This window comes from Cyprinodon tularosa, unplaced genomic scaffold, assembly GCF_016077235.1.
Source record: "Cyprinodon tularosa strain WSP-4 unplaced genomic scaffold, ASM1607723v1 ctg399, whole genome shotgun sequence".
Classification (NCBI taxonomy): domain Eukaryota; kingdom Metazoa; phylum Chordata; class Actinopteri; order Cyprinodontiformes; family Cyprinodontidae; genus Cyprinodon; species Cyprinodon tularosa.
In genome coordinates, this window is record NW_024039117.1 from 513,415 (window position 1) to 537,970 (window position 24,556).

The 24,556-nt window shown below is 46.7% G+C and overlaps 2 protein-coding genes across 7 annotated transcripts in view; one reads left to right on the forward strand and one right to left on the reverse strand.

Moving 5' to 3' along the window:
- arhgap32b (Rho GTPase activating protein 32b) overlaps positions 1-14,209 on the forward strand; it is a 137,715-nt gene extending 123,506 nt beyond the window's left edge. For all 6 annotated transcript variants that reach the window (XM_038297839.1, XM_038297842.1, XM_038297843.1 and 3 more), the window contains 11 exons: positions 569-671; positions 1,833-1,977; positions 2,257-2,339; positions 2,418-2,525; positions 4,396-4,541; positions 6,854-7,055; positions 7,139-7,284; positions 7,358-7,432; positions 7,529-8,278; positions 8,362-8,903; positions 10,832-14,209. In XM_038297839.1, the coding sequence (XP_038153767.1) occupies positions 569-671; positions 1,833-1,977; positions 2,257-2,339; positions 2,418-2,525; positions 4,396-4,541; positions 6,854-7,055; positions 7,139-7,284; positions 7,358-7,432; positions 7,529-8,278; positions 8,362-8,903; positions 10,832-12,922 (4,391 nt within the window). In that variant the 3' untranslated portion in view covers positions 12,923-14,209. The remainder of the gene's footprint in view (positions 1-568; positions 672-1,832; positions 1,978-2,256; positions 2,340-2,417; positions 2,526-4,395; positions 4,542-6,853; positions 7,056-7,138; positions 7,285-7,357; positions 7,433-7,528; positions 8,279-8,361; positions 8,904-10,831) is intronic.
- A 3,174-nt stretch (positions 14,210-17,383) lies between these two features.
- On the reverse strand, positions 17,384-20,268 carry LOC119791622. The gene is made up of 4 exons (XM_038297826.1): positions 20,096-20,268; positions 19,554-19,627; positions 18,597-19,471; positions 17,384-17,967 (listed from the first exon to the last, which is right to left on the reverse strand). Exons 2-4 carry the CDS (start codon positions 19,555-19,557, stop codon positions 17,962-17,964), a joined length of 885 nt encoding a protein of 294 aa, XP_038153754.1. The 5' UTR covers positions 19,558-19,627; positions 20,096-20,268; the 3' UTR covers positions 17,384-17,961.
- Between the last annotated feature and the right edge of the window lie 4,288 nt (positions 20,269-24,556).

Here is a 24,556-nt window from a genome sequence, read left to right on the forward strand (position 1 = left end):
TGTGTATTTAGGCCTTGAACTCCTCCCTGTGATGCTGATTGCTTCTACAGGGGGTAAAGTGTTGTGGCTCGGTCCCAGACTCCACAACCGCTTTATTCCCTATTTTTCGGTGAATCATTGATTGATTGCATGGGCTGTTGGAAAAAGCCTTTATGTGGATTAAACCTTAGTGGAGCAAATGAAGTCAGGATGAACTGATCCGGCTAGCTCAACCCTGGCTTTATCTCTGATGCTGGATTACTGAGCTCAGCCCAAGTAAGCCGGACTCAGAATGAGAACGGAACCATGATAAGCTCAGAGATGAAGTCATGTTCAGTAAAAGGAACCAGATCAGGCAGGATCTCTGACATTCATTCATTACTTTGGAGAAAAGCCTGATATGAATATAAATACATTTCTCCTGTCCAGATCTGCTGATCATGTCTGACTGCAGGGCAGATGGTTCTGGTTCTGTGGATCAGAGACATCAGAACATTCAGAATCCCTGTTAAACCTGCAGTCCGATGGTTCTACTGCAGAGCTCAGACCAGAGAACAATGACTCCATGTGCTGCTCTCCTTTTCCGCAGTTCCTCAGGTCCTGAAGAGCTGCACAGAGTTCATCGAGAAGCACGGCGTGGTGGACGGCATTTACCGCCTCTCTGGGATCGCTTCCAACATCCAGAAATTGAGGTGAGACGTTTTCCTGCTGCTCAGCGGTCCGTCCCGGGATATGAGACCGAGGCGCTCCGAGGAGCGCTGGTGTAGATCCTTCCTCCCGTCTGACCTCTGCTGCTCCAACTGCCGACATGCTGCTGGTTCTGATCAGAACCGGGATCCGTCCATCCATTCATTTAGTTTAGTTTTATTGAGTCCATTTTTGTTTTTGTTTTTTTTACCTGAAATCAATTTTATTTTACTCTTTCTTCTCACTCTTTTTAAATAAAGTTCAGATTATGATCAGATTAATTAATCTGGAAAATATCAAAGGAAACCAACTAATAAATAAAAATATCTCTAAGTCAGAAACTCTAAAACTAAGATTTTTATTTTTTTTATTTTATCCTAATTGATTCCCAAGAAAGTCTTATTTACAAAAAACTTAGGTCACTAAATCACAAGATTAATTACATGCTTAGATTTCATTTATTTGTAATGGACCAGATCTGCTGGTCCTGCGGGTTGGTTAGCTTTAAAGCTAACTAACAGCTGTTTCATTCAAACAGCCTGCTGTTTGAATGAAGCTGGTTTAGCCTGCTGGCTATGGGTGGAACAGCAGGGTCGTTAGCTGGAGGTCAGGATCAGGAGCCTCTTTGTACTCAGGAGAAGCTCCTCTGTTGCTCCATCTTCCTGCAGTTTCAGGCGCTGATATCAGCTGTGCTGCTGCCATCAAGACCTTTGTTTCTAGATGCTGGAGATCGGCCTGTTTTCCAGTGTAGTCCTGTTTCTCTGACTGTGACTAACTGGATGTGCTCTCTTCATCCTCTGACATGGGAGCTGGCTCGGAGCTCGTCTGCCTGGCTGTGTGTTTCCTGGACGGGGCCGCCTGTGGAGCTGGTTGACAGTTGCCTTTTGTATCTATGCTTCTTTTTCTATGTCTCCTTCTGTCTCCTTGAACCCCAGTGGGCCTCAGCAGATGGCCGCTCACACTGAGCCTGGTTCTACTGGAGGTTTCTTCCTTTTCAAAGGGAGTTCTTCCTCTCCACTGTCGCTACCAGCATGCTTAGTGTGAGGGATTGCTGTAAAGTCAGTGAATCGACTGGATGATCTGGTGAAATGTAAAGTTGAGATGACGTGTTGTGAATTGGCGCTATAGAAATAAACTGAGTAGAATTGGTTCGGTGTGGTCTTCAGGCACGAGTTTGACTCGGAGCAGATCCCAGACCTGACCAAAGATGTCTACATCCAGGACATCCACTGTGTGGGCTCACTGTGCAAGCTGTACTTCAGAGAGCTGCCCAACCCGCTGCTCACCTACCAGCTCTACGAGAAGTTCTCCGTAAGTCCTCCTGTGGCCTGCAGGCCGTCTGCCCTCCTTCCTCCACAGTCAGGCTCTCCTCGCTGCTCCTTCTCTGTCGTTTGGGGATTTTTACAGGCTGATGTCATCAGAGGCCTTAGGAACAGACGGGATATTAGCATGAAGACCCCACCCTGTCATTATGAGAGCACCACAGGGCCAGCTCAGTGTTTTCTGGTTGTCATGGCAGCGCAGGGGGAGATGGGATGTGGCTGGGAGCAGAAAATGTGTTGAATATTTATCTGTGTTTTCATGGTGAAGGAGGCGGTTTCAGCAGCGACGGATGAAGAGCGGCTCATCAAAATCCATGACGTCATCCAGCAGCTCCCTCCGCCACATTACAGGTCAGTGTGGGAGAGCAGCGCCATCTGCTGGCAGTCAGCGAGCCGCTGGCACGCTCATCATCCTCTTCATCTTTGCAGGACCCTGGAGTTCCTCATGAGGCACCTGTCCCGCCTGGCAGCCTTCAGCTACGTCACCAACATGCACACCAAGAACCTGGCCATCGTCTGGGCGCCCAACCTGCTCAGGTACGGCCCGGCCCGGTACGGCCCGGTCCTGGGGGGTTCATGTCCATCTCAGAGCAGGGTGTCTCTTCAGGAAGCTTCATGCTCAGTGGTTAGATCTTATCTGAGGCCGTCAGACTTTGGTCTGAACGGATGTGACCCGACAGCGACCCGCCTGCAGGCGGCAGAACATCCACACCTCGGCGGATGAGCAGCGGCAGCCCATGGATGCACGGCGTGATGAATAGTAGACGGCCGTTTGCTGCAGCCTTAAGAATCAGAACCATGACATAGAAGTCAGAATGCCGTCAAAGAGTCTGGAGGCGTGAAAGTCTGACGGGTTTACTCTGCAGGGGGAACTTCTGAGCGAGACGCCAAAGAACCAGGTTCCAGTTTGATTCTGTGTCAGACGGACCGGGACCGGTTTTATTTTCAGCCCGGAGAATCTGTTGATTATTTTTTGGATTAATCGATTAATAATCAGATAGCTAAAGGTTGATTAAAGATTTGTTGCTAAATTAATCCAGGTGAAACTAAAACATTTCTACTTGAGGAGTTCTGGATAAATCAGATTGATTAGAGACGGGGGTTTTTTTATCTTAAATGCAAAATATTTACATTTTTTTTTTGTATAATTCCTGCTCCAAGTGAGTCGCTCTGTCAGCTAAAGGCAGGTTTTTATAATACAGTTAAGAATTCATCGATTAATAAATTAGCTGATGATTATTTCAATAATGGATTAATCCGATGAATTGTTTCAGCCATAAATAGAACAGGCTGAGCCCAGTGGTCTGAGCCTGCAGGGCCACCGTAGTTTCATTTGAAAAGGCTGACCAGGAAAATATCAGGATTCAGTTATTTTTATAATGTATCGTTAATATAATATATCGTTTTATTATTATAATGATCAAACAATAATTATTGACAAGAACCCAAATTATGTTCTAATAGAGGCACAAAAATATGTTTAAAACAATAATTTTAAAAAATCTATAGTCAGCCAGAGTATCTAAAAATAATGTTTAACATTTAGAATAAAAACTCCAACAAACTGATTTCATCAATCAGAGCGAGCAGCGATGGCCTCCTGCTGCATCTTTCTCCTTCTTTTCCTTCTTTTCGTTCTGCTCCTTCTTTCTCCTTCTTTGTCCTTCTGCTCCTTCTTTCTCCTTCTGCTCCTTCTTTGTCATACTGCTCCTTCTTTCTCCTTCTTTTCGTTCTGCTCCTTATTTCTCCTTCTTTTGGTTCTGCTCCTTCTTTCTCCTTCTTTCTCCTTCTTTGTCCTTCTGCTCCTTCTTTCTCCTTCTGCTCCTTCTTTGTCCTACTGCTCCTTCTTTGTCCTACTGCTCCTTCTTTCTCCTTCTGCTCCTTCTTTCTCCTTCTGCTCCTTCTTTCTCCTTCTGCTCCTTCTTTGTCCTACTGCTCCTTCTTTCTCCTTCGGCTCCTTCTTTGTCCTTCTTTCTCCTTCTGTTCGTTCTGCTCCTTCTTTTTCCTTCTTTCTCCTTCTTTCTCCTTCTGCTCCTGCACGTTTTCAGTGACTGAAAAACATGAAACATTCTGTGGATATTTGAGTCTATTCCGTCTCATGTCTATCAGCATCTAGCTCATCTCTGGTACTGAGGTGGGGGGGGGTCAGAGGTCACAACAAACATGAAAAAAGAGACAACATCAAAACACAACTATAAAACAAAATAATGGTATCCTAGCAACACTGACCACAGAGGACCTCCTGTCTGAGGGGAAGCCCTGCAGGAAGTGACTGGATGTCTCTGAGGTGGGAGGGAAGCTTTGTTGTTCATTTGGACCTGGTTCTGGTTCTGGTTCATTAAATGTCCAGAATGTTGTCAGATCGGGTCAGAAGGAAGCTGCTCAAAGCGCTGCTTGGTTGTTTCAGGTCCAAACAGATCGAGTCGGCCTGCTTCAGCGGCACGGCGGCCTTCATGGAGGTACGGATTCAGTCTGTGGTGGTGGAGTTCATCCTCAACCACGTCGATGTCCTCTTCAGCGCCAAACTCAGCTCCCTGATAAGAGAGGGCACAGGTACACACACACAAACCAATATTTATCACAATATATTATTTATAATATTTATCACTACTTCCAATATATTCCCAACCCTAAATGGATTCCCTTCCTTGACGTTTAAAGTGGGGGGGCCCACATATGAACTAGCTACGGTCCCCAAAGGGCCCGCTGGTCCTCAGAGGGTTAGTGAATATACCAAAACCAGTCCTAAATACGAGGCCTTATTAAGTATTCAGCCCCCTTCAACTTTTCTACAGTTTGCAACATTTCAGGCCTCCAACACAAAACTGAAAAATTGGGTGTGCAAAAAGTATTCATCCCCCTTGAATTAATACTGTGTGGCTCCACCTTTCACTGCCATTACAGCTGCAGGTCTCTCGGGGGAGTGTCTCAATCAGAGACCGACATTTTTCCTGCAAACAGCTGGAGCTCAGTGAGGTTGGATGGAGAAACATCTGTGAACAACAGCGTTCAGCTCTTTCCGCAGATTCTCCATTGGATTCAGGTCTGGACTTTGACTAGGCCGGGAGTCATAATGGAGCAAAAAATCAGATCCGTCTGTAGTCTTATTTAAGCCTCCTAAGGGCTGTAAGTATATATTAGCCCTCTATCAAAATGACTAAGTGGGCTTAATTACATAATAATAACAAGCATTGATGATTAAATGTTTATTTTCCCTGTAGCACATCCAAATGACACCATGTGACTAACCTGCTGGAAGATATTTGATGCTTTAAATTTTCCATTACAAAAATATTATTGCATCAGATTTTTTGTATTATTTTTATTTTGCAAAGTTTAAAAAAGGATTAAATGTGCATAATAGGACACTGTAATTTCAAACCTCCACATGGAAATAAAATGCAGTTGTCTTCAAACCAGAGTAACAACCCAATCCTCTTTTTTTCTCTCCTTATCGGGGCAACAGTGCAATAAAACGCAGCCATAAACAGCAGGTTTTTCTTCCAGAATGTTCCTGTATTTGCCTCCATCCATCCTCCCATCAATTTGAACCATCGTCCCTGTCGCTGCTGCAGAAAAGCAGACCATGACCATGATGCTGCCACCACCATGTTTCACAGTGGGGATGGTGTGTTCAGGGTGTTGCTTTTATGCCATCTGAGCAGCGCTGCTTCTTCCACATGTTTGCTGTGTCCCCCAGGAGGCTGTAGCAAACTTTGAACCAGAATTTTTATGGATGTCTCTCAGAAATGGTTGCCTTTCATAAAGGCCAAATGTTTGCAACATACGCCTGATTGTTGTCACACCTCAGCTGTGGATCTTTGCAGTTCGTGCAGAGAGATGATGGGCCTCTGGTCTGCATCTCTGATCCGTATATAAACAGGGCGTATACTTTACGAGGTTTTGCCCTTTTCGGGACGATTCTCCAGTCGTGCTAGAGTTTCTTGGATCGGGACGAGTTTCAGCCTGATTGTGCGTCATGTAGAATACAGGGGGTAACGAGGGGCGATCAGCCTCTCATGACCACCTCCCGATCAGGAATCGTAAGGTCTGGAGAAAATCAAACATGTTTGAAGTCGGTCCTCCTGAGGTGTTGGTGGGTAAATCCTCCTGCTGAAGCAGAGCTATGAGCTGATTTATCAGTACCTCGCTCACTGCGCGTGTGCAAACAAGGAAGTTCTCCTTTCAGATTGACGAGTCTGACCAGCAGAATCTCTTAGCGCTGGCTTTTGGACATACAGTGGTAGCAGGTAGATGGCATCAGCCCTCGGGCCGCACAGTGGAAAAACAAACATTGCAATCTGGGGAACTTTTAAACTGCAGTTTTATCGTACAGTTCGAGCTGTAGCTGCATGAAACGATTGAAAATTACATACAGGGTATTCCCGGCCTTTGCTTTTCTCCCAACCTCTGATTCCAGGAGGTGGTCGTGAGAGCCTATTGGCCCCTCATTACCCCCCGTATACTACACCAGGCAGGACGCGCTGTGAGGCTGAAACTGGCCAGGTCCAAGAAATTCTCACACAGCTGGAGAATCGTCCCGAAAGGGCAAATACTTGGTTTTAGACAGTTGTAGAACAGGTGCATTTATACGGAGACTTGATTCCACACAGGTGGATTATCATCATTAGTCATTTAGGTCAACATTGGGTCTTTAAGAGATCCTCACTAAACTTCCAAGGAGAGGGGGGTCGATACACATACATTTCCTGATTTCCTGCAATTTTAAATTCAAGGGGGTTGAATACTTTTTGTAGGCACCGTAGGTAACATAAACACGTACACCACAGCGAGTGTCTCTGCAACGAGGACTGAGTGTCTGAGTGACGCCATGGCTGCCGCTGATCGCTCTCTGTGGTCTCCAGGACACAACTCCTTATCTCGACCCAAATCGCTGCTGGTTTCTTCCCCTTCCACCAAACTCCTGAGCTTGGAGGAGGCCCAGGCGCGGACGCAGGCCCAGATCAACTCTCCTGTCACCGAGGACAGCAAGTACATCGAGGTGGGCGAAGGTCCGGCCGCCCTGCAGGGGAAGTTCCACACCGTCATCGAGTTTCCCACTGAAAGGTTTGTCCCGTTGGTCAGAATGTGTCGATGGATCCGCCTCTGGGCGAACCCTCGCCATCCTAACGCTCGGTCCTCCTGCACAGGAAACGGCCGCCCATCAAGTCCAAAAAGTCTCCGGTTGGGAGTTGGCGGTCGTTCTTTAACCTGGGCAAATCGTCCTCCATGTCCAAACGTAAACTGCAGCGTAACCCCAGTGAGCCCAGTGAGCTGAAGGCCATGGCCCTCCCCGGTGAGTCTGAACCCACAGCCGCAGCCTGCCGGAGCCTACACCGTGCACTCACAGCCATGATGTCATGTTTCAGGAGGCCGGGGCGACACGGCCACGTTAAGGTCTGCTAAAAGCGAAGAGTCGCTCAGTTCGCTGCACAACGTTGAAGGTAATGGTTCCCTCCCTGCTACTGGAGGTCAGGTACGTCGACCGTCTGCTTTGAGTCCAGACAGGATGTGTAACGCTCATTTCTGTCTTCCTTCAGGGGAGTCCAAAGTGTACCGCCCTCGGCGTCCTCGCTCCAGCAGCGACGCCCTGTCAGCCTCCTTTAACGGGGAACTGCTGGACGGCCGGCAGCACTGCAACTCCTACGACAACCTGGACAGGACGGATGACAGCGACGGGGACGACGGGCCCATATGTGTGCCCGCTCTGATCTCACCTCCTCGCTCGGCAGGCGAAGACGTGGACCTCAGCCCGCCGGACATCGGCATGGCCTCTCTGGACTTTGACCCCATGTCCTTCCAGTGCAGCGTCCCAGAAAGCAGCTACGCCGTCCCGTTGGACGAGTCTTGGCCCACTGCTGACGGCTCCTCGTTAAAGAGGAGCGCCAGCAGCAAAGGCTCTGAGCTCATCACAGCCTCCTTTCCCGGCAGCATGGCGGCTGCAGCAGAAAGCAGGACCCTGACCTCCTCCCTCTCCTGTACGGACAAACCCATGCAGGCTGTGTCTCCCATCAGATGTGGAAAGGCCGCCGGTTTTAGCCAGTTTGCCTCCTTAGAGCTGCTCTCTTCAGAGATCAGCGACGCTAAGCTAGCTGGACAGCCTTTGTCTCCTTCCTCAGCGCCAAATGGGTCGGCGCCGCTCAAGGTACCAGAGCCATCGCTCAGCGAAGCTTTCCAACAGGAGCTGCACTCTAAGCTGGCGACCTTTGACCCTCTGGACAGAAGAGAGCTGGGGTCGGAGGAAGTGATGGAGGAGGGGCCACGCGGCGGCGGCTTCCAGGAGAACCGAGGTAAGGAGCAGATCTGCTTGTCTTCCTCCTTCCTCCCTGCTGTTCTCTGCCTTCCTTTAACTGCACCTCTGTGTTCTCGGTAGGAGTCCTCGTCGAGTCGTCAAAGGAACCCCCCCCTCGCTCCCTCGGCTCTGCCCCTCCTCCACCCCCTAAAAACGCTGCCCGCATGTTGGCCCTTGCACTGGCGGAGTCGGCCCAGCAGGCTCCGCCTTGTTCCCCTGGGCCCCCTGCTGTGGTGACCCCTGGGCCCCCCTCTGTTGTGTCCCCTGGGCCCCCCACTCGGGTGTCCCCTGTCCAACCACAGGACGTCTCAGACTGTCAGGACTCTTCATATCCACTGCATCTTCCTCAGCCTGCCTCTGAGGAAGAGGAGGGAACCAGGCGTCCGGTCAGCACCATCAGTAGCACCTCTTCCGGCCCCTCAGCCCCCACCAGCACCGCCACACAGCCAGAGGCCGACTCCAGCCCCGCCGGCACTCCCCGCCGGCCCGGTTCCAACAACCGAACCTCCCCGACCAGAACCAGTCCTGAGAGGCAGGCCGCTGCTCCCTGCAGCTCGTCTGGTTCCACGACGCCACGGGGCGGCAGCAGAGGAGACCGACTGACCCAGCAGTCCGTCTGTGAGGTAACCATCGGCAACCTGGACCCCCAATCTGATCCAAGGGGTCTGACTGCAGAACCACAGCTGAGCTTTCAGTTTCTTTCCCTTTCTTTCGATCCGATGGAGGATCATTGTAAATCAACCAGATAGCAGCTTAGCTAACAGGCTAACTTTGAAACACGCATAGAATCAGACTCTGATGGCGCCACCAGCTCTCAGTGTGGCCAGTTACCAGAACTTTGAATTTCCCTTTAGAGTCTTTAATCATTCCTAAAAATAATGCTGCGTTCACACCGCGTTTAGCCCGTCTGTAGCAGCCAGGGCTAACTGTAGCCCGTCTGTAGCAGCCAGGGCTAACTGTAGCCCGTCTGTTGCAGCCAGGGCTAACTGTAGCCCGTCTGTTGCAGCCAGGGCTAACTTTAGCCCGTCTGTTGCAGCCAGGGCTAACTGTATCCCGTCTGTTGCAGCCAGGGCTAACTGTAGCCCGTCTGTTGCAGCCAGGGCTAACTGTAGCCCGTCTGTAGCAGCCAGGGCTAACTGTAGCCCGTCTGTTGCAGCCAGGGCTAACTGTAGCCCGTCTGTAGCAGCCAGGGCTAACTGTATCCCGTCTGTTGCAGCCAGGGCTAACTGTATCCCGTCTGTTGCAGCCAGGGCTAACTGTAGCCCGTCTGTTGCAGCCAGGGCTAACTGTAGCCCGTCTGTTGCAGCCAGGGCTAACTGTAGCCCGTCTGTTGCAGCCAGGGCTAACTGTAGCCCGTCTGTTGCAGCCAGGGCTAACTGTAGCCCGTCTGTTGCAGCCAGGGCTAACTGTAGCCCGTCTGTTGCAGCCAGGGCTAACTGTAGCCCGTCTGTAGCAGCTAGGGCTAACTGTAGCCCGTCTGTAGCAGCTAGGGCTAACTGTAGCCCGTCTGTTGCAGCCAGGGCTAACTGTAGCCCGTCTGTTGCAGCCAGGGCTAACTGTAGCCCGTCTGTTGCAGCCAGGGCTAACTGTAGCCCGTCTGTAGCAGCTAGGGCTAACTGTAGCCCGTCTGTAGCAGCTAGGGCTAACTGTAGCCCGTCTGTTGCAGCCAGGGCTAACTGTATCCCGTCTGTTGCAGCCAGGGCTAACTGTAGCCCGTCTGTAGCAGCTAGGGCTAACTGTAGCCCGTCTGTTGCAGCCAGGGCTAACTGTAGCCCGTCTGTTGCAGCCAGGGCTAACTGTAGCCCGTCTGTTGCAGCTAGGGCTAACTGTAGCCCGTCTGTTGCAGCCAGGGCTAACTTTAGCCCATCTGTAGCAGCCAGGGCTAACTGTAGCCCGTCTGTAGCAGCCAGGGCTAACTGTAGCCCGTCTGTTGCAGCTAGGGCTAACTGTAGCCCGTCTGTTGCAGCCAGGGCTAACTTTAGCCCATCTGTAGCAGCCAGGGCTAACTTTAGCCCGTCTGTAGCAGCCAGGGCTAACTTTAGCCTGTCTGTAGCAGCCAGGGCTAATGCAGCTCCAGACTAGCTTTGAATATGTTGATGTGGTGAGTAAACTTCTGTTCCAATTGGCCCAGATTTATTCTGTGTGCTCCTGTTCTCCCTGATTCCAGACCTTTCTGGGATCTAGTCAAGAACAGACTTGGCGAGAACGATGACGAGTCCGTACTGGCGTTCCTGTGAATTGAGAATTGGCGCATGTCTACGGTGTGCTGTACTGGACTGAATACCGAAACTTCTCTAGAACGTCCAATCTGACCCGTCTGCTCTGTTCTACAGAACCTCTGAGACCAGAACCAGAGCAGCTGAGTCTGGTTAGAGGCGGTGGGTTGGTTTTGTGTGGAAATAGAAGCTCAGCAGCCTTTAGGATGAACTGAAGAACTGAAGGAACAGCTTTGTGGTTCTGAGTGTGAAACCGGTCTGGGGCGCTGAGGCTCTGAGCGGGTCGGGCCCTCCTGGAGTAAATCCTAACGTTATTCTCTTCTTTTAATCCTCAGATTAAGGCAGAGGAGTCTGCATCACCTCCAGCCCGTCCAGTGCCACCAGAACCACCTCAGAAACCCGTCAAGCAGCCTGTCTCTCTTCCCCATACCCAGGTCGAGCCTCGTCTTCCAGCTCAGCCTCACTCAGTCGGCCCTCCTCAGGCCCAGCTGTCCAAGGCTAGCGCCAGAGTCGCTCCAACCTCAGCAGAACCTGCTGAGAAGCCCTGGGAAGCCATCAGACCCGTCCAGCCCTGCAAAGAGCCCACCAAACAGAGCGACTCCTACACACCCACTCCCCCCGTCCCCCCAGTCCGAACCCTGGAGAGCAAACTGGCCGCAGCAGCTCTGAGTCACAGCGAAGCCTCCTATCAGACCTTGGGTGAAGGCCACCTCCTTCCTCATCATCCTCCTTCTCCCCGTAAGTCCGCCCCTCACCAGCCCGCCTATATTTACCAGCTGAAGGGGGAGCCAGTCCTCATGGAGGCTCCAGCAGCAGCGTATTACCACCAGAGGTCTGTTCCTCTGGGCCCGCTGCCCCTCCCTCACCATTACCGACCCGAAAGCGTCACCCCACACCCCTGTGGGTCCAAATCTGAGCCTCAGATAAGCTTCAGCTCCCGATCAGACAGCAGGTACCACACTCTGGGTCCCAGGTCCTACCACCACTCCATGAAGCTGAGAGGAACCCCCCGCAGTGTGCACGTCTCTCCCGGACCGGAGCAGCAGGCCTACAGCCACGACAGGACCCACGGCTACCCGACCATCCGCAGGGTGCACTCCTTCCACGTTCCCCCCGCTGTCCGCTCCGTGCCCGTCCAACGGACCGAGGTCCCCCCTGAGGACGACATGTTCTTCTACCACCGGCCCGTTTATCCCTGCAAGTCTTACCAGCAGCCTCCTCCGCAGTCCTCCCAGACAGACTACCACGTCACCCAGCTGCAGCCGTACTTCGAGAACGGCCGGGTCCAGTACCGCTACAGCCCGTATTCTGGATCCAGCCCATTAGAGTCGCCTTTCTATGCCGTAGACCCTTATGGCACAATCAGAGTCCGGCACATCCACTCCTACGGGGTCCGAGATGCCAGCGTTGCTGCGGGGCGCCCAGGAGGGAAGGCGGCAGGGTACCACTACCTCTCCCGCCACATTCTTCCGCCGGGGAAAGAGCACAGCTTCGTCAGCAGAGATATGCCTCTGGGTCACGGAGGGAAGGAAGCGCCCGTCTTACTTCCTTGGGACCTGGAGGAGGCGGAGCGGCTTCGCATGCACTCGATCCGCAGGGAGAGCAGGGCCAGACTGAAGCTGAGAGGACCTGTTCTCTCCCAGTATGACAACGTTGGCCTTTTCACGCCGGCCGACCTCTCCGGTTATGAAACCCTGCACCTGCGCAGCAAGTCTGACCCGGGCAAGGCTGTGCTGCTCCCCCTGGAGAGCAAAGATGGACGCTACCTCCCCAGGCACATGGCGTATGATCATGATCTGCTCATCTACATGGAGACAGACAAGCACGTCCACGGCGGCGGAGTGGTGGACAAGTCAGAGGCTGTTTCTAAGCAGAGTAGTTCTAAGAAATGTCCATCGTCTCACTCGCTTCCTTTGGGCCATAACGTCTCCCAACAGCAAGAGAGCAGCCGCCACGATCCGAGATACGAGGGCGGGGAGGACAAGCTGGGCGGAGACGGCAGCAGGTCCAAACACCCCAACAAGAAGTCCTTACAACCGCGGTACAACTGCCCCGAGTCCGACCACCACAACAAGAAACCCCCCGCTGGCTACCACAGTACGGAGGAGCGCGCTAACCCGGAGCGGACCCACGGCGCCCGTGAAGAACAGCACTTCACCCAGAGCAAAGACCTGGACCGGGACTACGCCTACGAGAAACTCTGCTCCAAAGCCGTGCAGTCCCACTACGACAACCTGGATGACTACCAGCCGGCCCCCGCCCCTCAGGCCCCGCCCCAGAAACACGCCGGCTCCAGCACACATCCGGCCCGGGGTTTCCCAGCCAACCCCAACAGCAGAGCGTACTCCACGGCGCTGGGTCAGGGCGCCTTCATCCAGACGGAGCGGGCCCAAAAGAGGCCGGAGCCCGAAGTTCGTCCCCAATGAGGATGTAGAGGTTTGGGGGAGCAGCCTCTGCAGGACGGTGGACTGCTTCCACCCCCGTATTTTTGATTCTCTGTATTTTTATTGACTTGTAAAGAATATTGGAGGCTTTTTACCACAAGTCCTGAATGTACCTGAGATTATTGTAGATTATTGTCCATGAGGTGACGGAGCTGTAACCCACTGAGACAGCATGGAGAATAAGACGGACCCAAGGTACTTTAGCAGGAACCCCAAAAATGTCTAATCTATACTAGATAAATCTATAAATATATAGAGATATATATCAATATAAGAAGGGATTTTAGTTCTATTGGTTGGTTTATTTTTTTAGCTGGGAGCAAGGAGCCGTTCTATGTAGAGCAGCTCTATATAGTTCTCTTCTACCTGGATCAATTCTCTGTAGATTGGTTCTGTCTAGATCTGCTCTATGTAGATCATTTTTTCTATAATTGATCTAGACCAAACTGTTCTATGAGATCTATCTAGATCAGCTCGACATAGATCTGTCTCCTCTAGATCAGCTCTGTTCTGAACCTGCCGCCGATGAGTGGAGGATCTGATCGGAGCTTGATGGGGTTGTTGCCATGGTTACCAGTGTTTGTTCTTCCTGTGCCATCTGTTTTGGTACTGTTTATCCAAACTGTTCTTTTTTTGTTTGGGGGGGGGTCATCTTTTGGTGTGTTTGTGTTGGAAGAGGGACCAAAGACTCGGAGGCACAGCTGCTGCACATATGAGGTAAAGGTGGAAACGGGTGGAAAACTGTAGCTTCTGGGTGTTTTCTGTTTCCCTTCATGGTTCTTTCAGGTGGAGGAGTTAAACGAAGCCGTAACGTCTTCTCGCAGCGCAGGAGGGGGAAAAAACGCTGCTTTCTGGGAAAAAACCAACTTGTTGATGAGCCTTAAACGTTCCTGGAGTTCAGATCTTTCCACTCCAGAAACCATTTCAACACTTTGGAGCAGCTTTAGATGGAGGACATCTTAGTTTCCTGTTATCTCGGTTTGGGGCTCTAACATAGTGGGGGGAGGGGGGTCATCTTTTCAGACTAGCGATAGACGTATAGAACATCCATCTGTTACCCTTATATTAGCTCAATGGATGGACTCCAGGTGTACTCTAGCAGTTGAAGTTCTACATTGCAGGTTGCGGCCCTCTTGCCTTATCGAAGCCTCCTCCCTCTCAGACGCGCTGCGACACGAAGGCTCTCTGTACTTGAATGTGAAAAAACTCAGACTGAAGGAGATGAAAGTCAGACAAGAAATAAATCAAATAAAAGTGTTCAGGAATTGATGGTGTGTGTTTTTTTTTTTTATTTATATGCTGTGGTTCCAATTCAATTCAGTTTATTTTTATAGTGCCACTTCACATGTCATCTCAAAGACCTTTACAGAAACAATTCAACTAGATCAAACGGTCAGATTGGTTCAGTGTTTTCTATCTAAAGTCCTGTCACACCTTGCTGATTTCTCCAGCGTCTGCCTGATGTCCCAGAAATGCTGGCATACGCTGAACTCTATAGATTTTTTCTATTCTTGGCGTTTTCATTGAGTATTCATAACGACTCTTTGATCGCGGTATTAAGCTAGCTGCTGTTTACTACCTGCAGAAAAAGAAAAGAATAAAAAGACGGTTTTTGTTGGCAGCAGATTGAGCGTCATGTCTGCTAGGAAGTGTGTTGGTGGTGGGCGTGAACGCAGGGAGGATCCATCACACTCACCTTCTGGCTCACCCTATGATGGGGATGAAGTCTGGAGGAGAACTGACGGTTTCCTCCTGTGAACCCCCTTTATACCAAAACGCTGCCAATACGCCATTATACAGTAGCTGGAAGTTAGAAACACGTTCAGCGCTCGTCTGGAACACGTCAGATACCTTGATGTGCTTGGAGAGAAGTTCTGGATAAGTTACGCAGAAGTTACTCAGAGGTTTAGGAAAAGCTAGACGCCACGACTGATGAGGAACTGAGACTGAACAGATGTCAACCATCTGATAACTGACCTGGAACTGATGGCGCACGGATGGCAGACGCTGGCATACGGCGGGAAATTTTGAGCATGTGGAAAATTAACATGCTCATAACTTACCCAATGTATGCCAGCATTTTTGCCAGATTTTTCGTACATCAGGCATACGCTGGTTTTATTGTCATGGTGTGACATGAGCTTCAGGAAAACCAGCTGATTGCATCAACTTATTGACTCTTCAGCAATCCCTCACACTAAGTATGCTTGTAGCGACAGTGGGGAGGAAAAACTCCCTTTGAATAGGAAGAAACCTCCAGCAGAACCAGGCTCAGTGTGAGCGGCCATCTGCTGAGGCCCACTGGGGTTCAAGGAGACAGAAGCAGACATAGAAAAAGAAGCATAGATACAAAAGGCAACTGTCAACCAGCTCCACAGGCGGCCCCGTCCAGGAAACACACAGCCAGGCAGACGAGCTCCGAGCCAGCTCCCATGTCAGAGGATGAAGAGAGCACATCCAGTTAGTCACAGTCAGAGAAACAGGACTACACTGGAAAAACAGGCCAAGCTCCAACATCTAGAAACAAAGGTGTTGATGGCAGCAGCACAGCCAGGGTCTGTTTCATTAAGCAGGTTTACTGAAAACTGACGTTTTCTAAACCTGAAGTCAGAGGTCGTCTGTTAGACACATCAGATTGTAAAAGCAAACATTAGATGTTCGTTTGACGAGGATCTTATTAAAGAATGATTGGCATTAATTCACTGAGAATTAAATATTTATAGGAAGACGGTTCTACAACTCTGGATAACTGGTTTAGTTGTTTTGAGCGACATGCGGATCATTTTATTTTTACAGTACTGAATGTCTAAAATGACTTTCAGATTACACATAAATCAATAACTTGGGGTTAGGATTCACTCGGTGAAAAACTGCTGAGCCTACAGGACCAATCTGAAGCCATTCTATGGGACTGATAACCGCTAATAATGACCATTTATTAGGATGATAACATCTGAAGCAGCTGCAAACAGCCACTTATATTGGAAGACGGAATCAAACTCAGAACCCAGGACATGTTCTGGAACAGCGTTTTTATTCATCTTCACCTGCTGCCAGATGATGTCACCTAAATACCTAACCTACCATTGAAGGAATATACCCATAATATTATCTTGGTTACAGTCTACGGTAAGCCGTTTTGATATTTATTAGTTTTAATTCCTGATATCTGAAAAAAATGACCGTTTCAAACAAAGTGATGTTCTTCACATCCAGAATGAACATTCTGGATGTCTCCATGTTCCTATTGTTACTGGTCAGCATTTCTATAATTGGACTATTTCAGATATAAAAACATATTGAGTCAAGCTGATAAATGTTCTATCTGCAAAAATATTTAAAAATGTCTTAAATTAAGTGTATTTACCCTTAATTTGAGTTGGTATATAAGGAACCATGGGATGACTGTTTTAAAAAATAATCAATATGTTCTTGAAGAGACCATGCAATTATTTTCTTCTTATTTTTGTTTTGATGTAATTTCTGGAGTCCAGACTCAAACATCTCATACATGTTTTACACTTGTAGTGGCAATTGTTTGTCAAACCAAACATCCAATTAAGTTCCAATAAGCCACTATAGGCACTGGGGTCACGTTTTCTTGACGCAGGCAAAAGAAGTGGAAGTCCAAACTTGTAGATGTTTAGTTGATTTATTTCCTATATTTTGTCACATTACAGAGTTCAAACTTTCCTTGCCCTGTTACCTCTCTTGCACTGGTAAAAACCCATAGGCCCCTAACCCAAATGCCTGCTGGTCCTTACCAGGCTCCTACAATTATAGAAAGTGGACCGCCCACATTTCTTCCTGTTTTACATAAAATAAAGAAAAATAATAAAACAACAAAAAATAGATGCACAAAAATGCAACAATTAACCTATAAATTAAGTCTGTAAATAATACAAAAAATATATAAGTTTAGGAATTAACACAATTCAAATGGATAAAGAACTAAAGAATAAATAGCTCCAACACTCCGGCCCCTAATTGTGAATACTGTCACAATTACAAATGAAGAAAAAGGAGCTATTCCCTCAAACATGTCCTTAATTCTTCAGGTTGATGCTTCCAGTAGCAAAACAAGTTTGGTCACGGGTCTTTCGAGAACACTGGTCTTTGTTTGTAATCGCACAGAGCGGACCAAGCCTTTTGCATCCTGGTTTACGCTCAAGACCTTGGCCATCATCCATGTTCCTCTTGGAGCTGTAGAGTCTGCAATTAAGACAACATCTCCAGGAGTGAGACATCGTTTAGTTCTTGTCCATTTTTGTCTTTCCTGCATCAGAGGTAAGTACTCAGAAAGCCATCTTTTCCAGAACAGCTCTGCCATGTATTGCACCTGTTTCCACCTTTTCCTGACAAAAAGATCCTTTTGATTGAACAATCCTGGTGGCAAAACTGGTTTGGTTTTTAACAACAACAAATGGTTGGATGTTAGTGCCTCAAGATCATTTGAGTCATCGGAAACTTTAGTGATGGGTCTGTCGTTTAATATGGCTTCAACTTCACAAAAAATTGTTTGAAGCCCTTCATCATCCAAAACTTGCTCTTTAAGAACTGAAACCAAAATACTTCTTATGGAACGAATCAGACGCTCCCAAACTCCACCTTGGTGAGATGCTGCTGGGATGTTAAAGTTCCATTTAATTCCATCCTGCACAAAAGCATTTTGAATTTTAGCATGATTCAGTTCAGCTAAACTCTCTTTCAGCTCTCGATTTGCACCAACAAAATTTGTGGCATTGTCAGATCTGATGGTGGAAACTGGGCCTCTTCTACAGATGAACCTGCGGACTGCATTTATACAGGAATCTGTATCGAGGGTGTAGGCCATTTCCAGATGCACTGCACGGCTGGTGAAACAAGTGAACAGAACTCCATACCTTTTCAGGAGGCTTCGTCCTCTTTTAACACTTACAGGACCAAAGTAATCCACTCCAACATTTGTAAAAGGAGCGGTGGCTGGCAGGACTCTTTCTTCTGGCAGATCTGCCATCTTTTGTTCAATAAACTTTCCTCTGTTACACCTGCAAACAACACAGTGAGAAATGATTTTTCTGGCAGCTGAATTAGCATTTATTATCCAGTATTTTTGTCTTAATCTTGACAGCATATGAGCTCTTCCTGCATGTCCCAACTGTTGATGAATATGGCGTAAAATCAGTGTAGACACATGCATATCCTTTGTCAAAATTGCAGGATGCTTTGTTTCGACAGGCATGGCTGATTTATTCAACCTGCCACCCACTCTGAGGACTCCAGCATCCAATACTGGGTCGAGTTTGTATAAAGAACTTCTCTTAGAGACTGCTTTAAGGCCACTGGTGATTAAAGCCAGTTCAGTTGTAAATTTCTGTTGTTGTGCAAACTGAATAATGGCTAGTTCTGCCTTGGCCAAGTCTTCAGGAGTCAGATTTTCTTTCTTCAGAGTGGTCTTGAATCTGTCTATCTGCTTGTCTAGGGCTTTGTTTTGCTTTTCTGGTTCATTTTTATTTAGGTCTGCAGCAGCAAACTCCTTCCTTTTCTGTTGCAACAGCATCAGAATGTTTTTCAGCTTTAAAAACCAGGCAACAGAGGTTTTAAGCTTTGTCCAAGATGAAAAATAATGAATCAGATAGCTTGTAGGATTTTGTGACTCCTTTACAAGAACACTCACGGCTAGGTCCCTTTTGACCTCTGGGTCATCTGCAGGAATTGCATGGTGATCCACATCCAGTTTAGGCCATTCCTCTTCTGATCTGTGGAGAAATTCAGGCCCATTTATCCATCTCCTGCATTTAATGAACTCCTCAGCTCTCATGCCTCTGGATGCATCATCTGCAGGATTTTCCTTGGAGGAAACATATCTCCACTGATTCACATCTGTTGCTTCTCGGATGACAGAGATCCTGTTTGCAACAAAGGTGTGAAATCTTCTGGTTTCACTGGAGATATATTTTAGTACTGTTGTACTATCAGTCCAGAAAACAGGTTTTTCCAATTGTATTTGCAGCTCCTTTTGCAGCAGTTTATTGACTCGGACAGCAAGAACAGCAGCGGTCAGTTCCAACCTGGGGATTGTTGTTTGCTTCATAGGAGCAACTCTTGCTTTTCCTAGAATGAAAGCAACATGTGAGATGTTATTCTTTTCCAGTTTTAAATATGACACTGTTCCATAGCCGTCTTGACTTGCGTCAGAGAAATGATGAAGTTGTGCTTTGTCTGGTTTCCTGATGCAGCTTGGTTTGATGCAACGATCCACCTTAAAACTGGAGATCAGCTGGAGGTCCTCCAGCCAGTCGAGCCACTTCCTACAAAGAGAATGGGGAATAACTTCATCCCACTTCAAGTTTTGTCGACAAAGTTCTTGTAGCAGCAGTTTAGCTGGCATACTGAAGGGAGCTAGGATTCCCAAGGGATCATATAGTGAACTAACCACAGACAAAATGCCCCTTCTGGTCTGTGGGCGGTCCTGCACAGAGGTTCTGAACTTGAACTCATCTGTTTCGATGCTCCACTGTAAACCCAGTACTCTCTCGACCGGAAGTTCATCTGTGTCCAAATCCAGATTCTTCATTTCTTTTGCTTTCCTTTCCTCTGGAATGGACATGAGCACTGTGCGACTGTTGCTTACCCATTTTGAGAGCACGAATCCTCCCTTAGAGCAGAGGTCCGTCAGCCTCTTCACCATGTGAATTGCATCTTCTTCTGTGGGAACAGATTTTAAACAGTCATCCACATAAAAGTTATTTTTGATAGTATCAACCACTTCAGCTGGAAACTGTTGTGCGTTATCATCAGCAGTTCTTTGCAGAGCATAATTTGCACAGCTGGGTGAAGACACTGCTCCAAACAAATGAACCAACATCCTGAACTCCTGTGCAGGTTTTGATGTGTCACCATGATGCCACCACAGGAAACGGAGGAAGTTGACGTGTTTTTCAGAGACATAAACTTGGTGAAACATGGCATTAATGTCAGCCATTAGTGCAACAGGCTCTTTTCTAAATCTAATGAGAACTCCAACCAGAGAGTTTCTGAGGTCAGGTCCTTGTAAAAGCTGACTGTTCAGTGATGCTCCTTTATAGGTTGATCCACAATCAAATACAACTCTCAACTTTCCTTTTGTGGGATGATGCACTCCATGATGAGGAATGTACCACAGTTGTCCATTACCTTTCTGTAGGTCCTCTGCTGGTACAGCCTCAGCATGTCCTTGCTGCAGCATGTTGTTTACACATGCAGTGTATTCCTCCTTGTACTCAGCATCCTTTTCAAATCTCCTTCTGAGGCTCTGGAGGCGCTGCTCTGCAACACAGATGTTATTTGGAAAGCTGGGGCTTTCACTCCTGAAAGGTAAGTCAATATTATAATGACCTTTAATAAGTTTTGTAGAGTTATTGACAATGTTCATGAAATGCAAATCCTCTCTAGACATTTCAGTTTTCTCCTCTGATGATCTTTCGTTAAAATCATGATTGTACTGTTTGATCAGCATTTCTTCAAGATGCTCAACAGAGATCCTGTTGGCTGTCACAGCAGTGCAAACATTTCTATTTTTGCTGTGGCTTCTAGTGTGCAGGGGACCATTTATGACCCAGCCAACTCTAGTTTTTACAGCATAAGGCCCACCATCTACACTGTTGATCACCTCCCAGGGCTCTAAAACATTTGAAGCATCAGTTCCTATCAGTAGTTCCACATCTGCATTGATGCTATGAAGCTTAACAGGTTTAAGATGAGGCCACTGATCAATGTCCTTTTGCTGGGGAATATTCAATGTAGAAACTGGCATGGTACTTTGAGTCAAAACATCTGGTAGCTCTATGAAATCATTTGTTTCCAATTCAGAGATTTCCAAACCAGACAAAACTTGTACATTAACAATCTTATTTTGACTCATTGTTCTCAGCATAATATTTGTTCTTTTGCCCTTTATGTTCAGACTTTTTGCCAGAGTTTCTGTACAGAACGTACCTGAACTTCCTGGATCAAGAAATGCATAAGTTTGCACAACTTTGTTGCTCTTTTGACTTTTAACTTTAACTGCAACAATAGAAAAAACAGCATTATCATCATGACCAGCCCCAATATGCCCACACGTCTGGGTGGTTGCAGTTGAGAAGTTGACATGAGACCTTGTTGTCTGTTGGATTTGTTCTGAAGAGGCTCCTGGCTCCTTTTGCTCTATGTGAAGAACCCCCGGATGCTTTTGGTGACACACATTGCAATCCAAACGACTCCTGCAGTCTTTGCTTGTGTGACCAACTTTCAGACAACTGAAACAAATCCCCTTTTGTTTAATGAAAGTCAACTTGTCCCGATGCATTTTAGCTTTAAACTGCACACAGTTTTCCAGTAGATGATTTCTTTGTAAACAAAACAAGCAGCTGTGAAGAACAGTAGACTTGGTCCTGTTTTCAGTTGAGTGAGTTCTGGCTTCTGGAATTGTGCTGGCATTAGTGGCAAAACTGCTTCCCTTTTTTCTTTGCTTGCTGTAACTTGGAACTTTGGAGTTGTTCCCTGTTGGTGGGTCTTGGATATTGCCAAACACTGGATCTGATGCTACTTTTACTTCCTTTGTTATGAAAGCAACCAGATCAGTAAACAACGCTCGGTGACCAGTTTGCTCCTGTAGCTCATAAGCAGTAACTCTCCATTTTTCCCTCAGTTTATATGGAAGTTTCAGGACAATTGTTCTCATATTTGAAGGTAAATCCAACTCCTTCATGTAAACAATTTGTTGTGTCAGATTTGAACAACCTTGAAGAAAAAGAGAGAATGATTGTAGACTTTTCACATCATCCCCTTTTATTGGTGTCCAACTCATAATCTTCTCCATATACGCAGAAGTTATTTTATTTTCATTTCCAAAATGTTCTTCAAGAAGATATTTGGCTTTGGAATAACCTTCCTCAGAAGCTAAGTGTTGACAACTATGCACGAGATCTTTAGGCTGCCCCCTGGTGAACTGCTCTAGGAAGTGCAAACAGTCGCTGCAGTTGTCAGTTTTAGCCTCCACTCCGTTCTCAAAGGCATTCATAAATGATCTGTACTGTAGGGGGTCCCCATCAAACACAGGGATGTTTCTGGATGGGAGAACAGACGATAAGTTTTGTTTTACTAGTAAGGCTGCAATGTCATTTTGTCTTTGCATGATGTTTACAATATCATTCTGACAGTTCTCAGTCAAAGGAGGAGATTGAAGTTGCGTCTGCTCTGTTGCTTGAGTTGAAGAATCAACTTTAACTCATCTGATCCATTTGAAGTTGTCTCTCTCCTTGTTTAAGTCTGACAACAGGGAAGTTGGATGAAGACTTTTCTTTTTCTTTCAGAACAAACTCATCAGCGAGAGGATTTAGCAGGGGCGTGTGCTTTCCTTGGGCTCTTTCAAAATAAGAGTTCATCCCATCAGATTGTTTAGAACTAGCAACTGAATTTATTTTTAATACATTAAGTTTTGCGTTAGTTGCTGCCAACTCTGTTTCCAGGTCTAACTTTTCCTTTTCTTTTCTCAGGTTTTCCTCTTGAGCTTCGATCAGATGTTTTCTGTCCAACGCGGCGAGTCTCTCCATCAGCGCTGCCTTTTCAGCCGCAGCTTTAATGCGTGCAGAAGAGGTGGATGAAGCCCGAGACTGCTGTGAAGATGTTTTTGAACGTGGCTTTATGCTTGTAATATTAGAAACACTGTCTTCAGGATTTATTTCATCAGGATCTTCAACAACCTGATCATCAACATAGTTTTTCTGTTCCATATATGGATCTCCTGCTTCTGTCAACCAAACCTTTACATTGTCCACAAAATCAGAGAAAGTCGTCACCTTGGACTGAAAATACACAGTTTGTCTTTTTACTTCTTCTTCTGGCAACGGCAAACCTAAAAGAGATTCGTGTAAATCAGTTGCTTCTTGATAGCATTTAATAAACTTTGCAAAGTCAGAAGCCACTTTCTTAACATTTTCTTGTGAGCTCATTAATGCAGAGATTTTCTCCATACATTTTGAAGCTTGTTTACACTTTAAACTTCGTTTTTCTTGACATGTTTTTATATAAAACTCCAAACCCTTTTGTGTAAATTTGATGGTTCTTTTGTTTTGTGACGTCTGGGTGTCATCCTCTTTGCTCTTTACATCAGACATTTTTGCAGATTCTTTGAATCATTTCAAACATTTAAAGCGTCATAGTCCACGAATAATCCACAAGGAAAAGCACAAACGTATCTCTTTGTTTAAAGAGATTGATTCTTGTGAACAAACATTTCCATGATGGGCGTCGGCTCACGGCTTGATCCAATTACGCATCAATTTGTCACATCAGACTCATCTCATCAGTCTTTGGAGTGAAATAATGTCTTAAACTCCAGTAGTTTCACTATTTTCCTTTATAGCTTGAACAATATTGTCACATACCAGCTTGATGAATGAGTGACGTGTCCATCCAAGTCTGACGCATCGAGTCGCTTGATTTAATCAAAGATGATCCAAAACCTTTTGTTTGAAGGGAATCCTTGAGATCCATAAATCCAGCATGTTGATTGATGAGGTATTCCTTTTAGTCCATGGGCTGGTTCCTTACTTGTTCCACAGGGTGTTTTTACTTGATCCACAGGTGGGTTTTTACTTGATTGTAGTGGCAATTGTTTGTCAAACCAAACATCCAATTAAGTTCCAATAAGCCACTATAGGCACTGGGGTCACGTTTTCTTGACGCAGGCAAAAGAAGTGGAAGTCCAAACTGGTAGATGTTTAGTTGATTTATTTCCTATATTTTGTCACATTACAGAGTTCAAACTTTCCTTGCCCTGTTACCTCTCTTGCACTGGTAAAAACCCATAGGCCCCTAACCCAAATGCCTGCTGGTCCTTACCAGGCTCCTACAATTATAGAAAGTGGACCGCCCACATTTCTTCCTGTTTTACATAAAATAAAGAAAAATAATAAAACAACAAAAAATAGATGCACAAAAATGCAACAATTAACCTATAAATTAAGTCTGTAAATAATACAAAAAATATATAAGTTTAGGAATTAACACAATTCAAATGGATAAAGAAATAAAGAATAAATAGCTCCAACAACACTTTATAATAAATTGTAAACTCTATGATTCAGCTTGTGATTTATATTTATGAAAAAGGCTTTGAAATGAAATGAAGTCGCAGGACGAAGGTTTAGATGAGAGTAAAAAGTTCCTGATGGTAAACCACCCAGAAACGTTCAGAGAAAGAAAGAAGCAAAGAAAACTGAACCTCCCTCAGATTCAACTCCCCACTTATTGCATTAAAACTTCATTTATTAAATATTCTAAAGCAATCAGGATTTTAAGAAAGAAACACTCCAAACTGTACATGGCCTAAATATTTAATTCAATGTAGTTCAGAACCACGGATAGCGACTGGATCATTTTGGTAATCAGTTCTGACCAAACCAGGCCTACAGGCTCTCTACAGTAGAACCGCTCATTGAGAGAAAGTTGAGGTTATGAGCAGCGCAATGAACATCAGCAGCAACAGGTTTCCTCTATGTCTGTATGTAGCCAACATCTGGAAGAAGAATGTTTCCAAGATGACTTGGATAATAGCGCGTTGTGACAAACACCAGATACAGCACTGGGACTCGATCAACAGCCGATACCGCA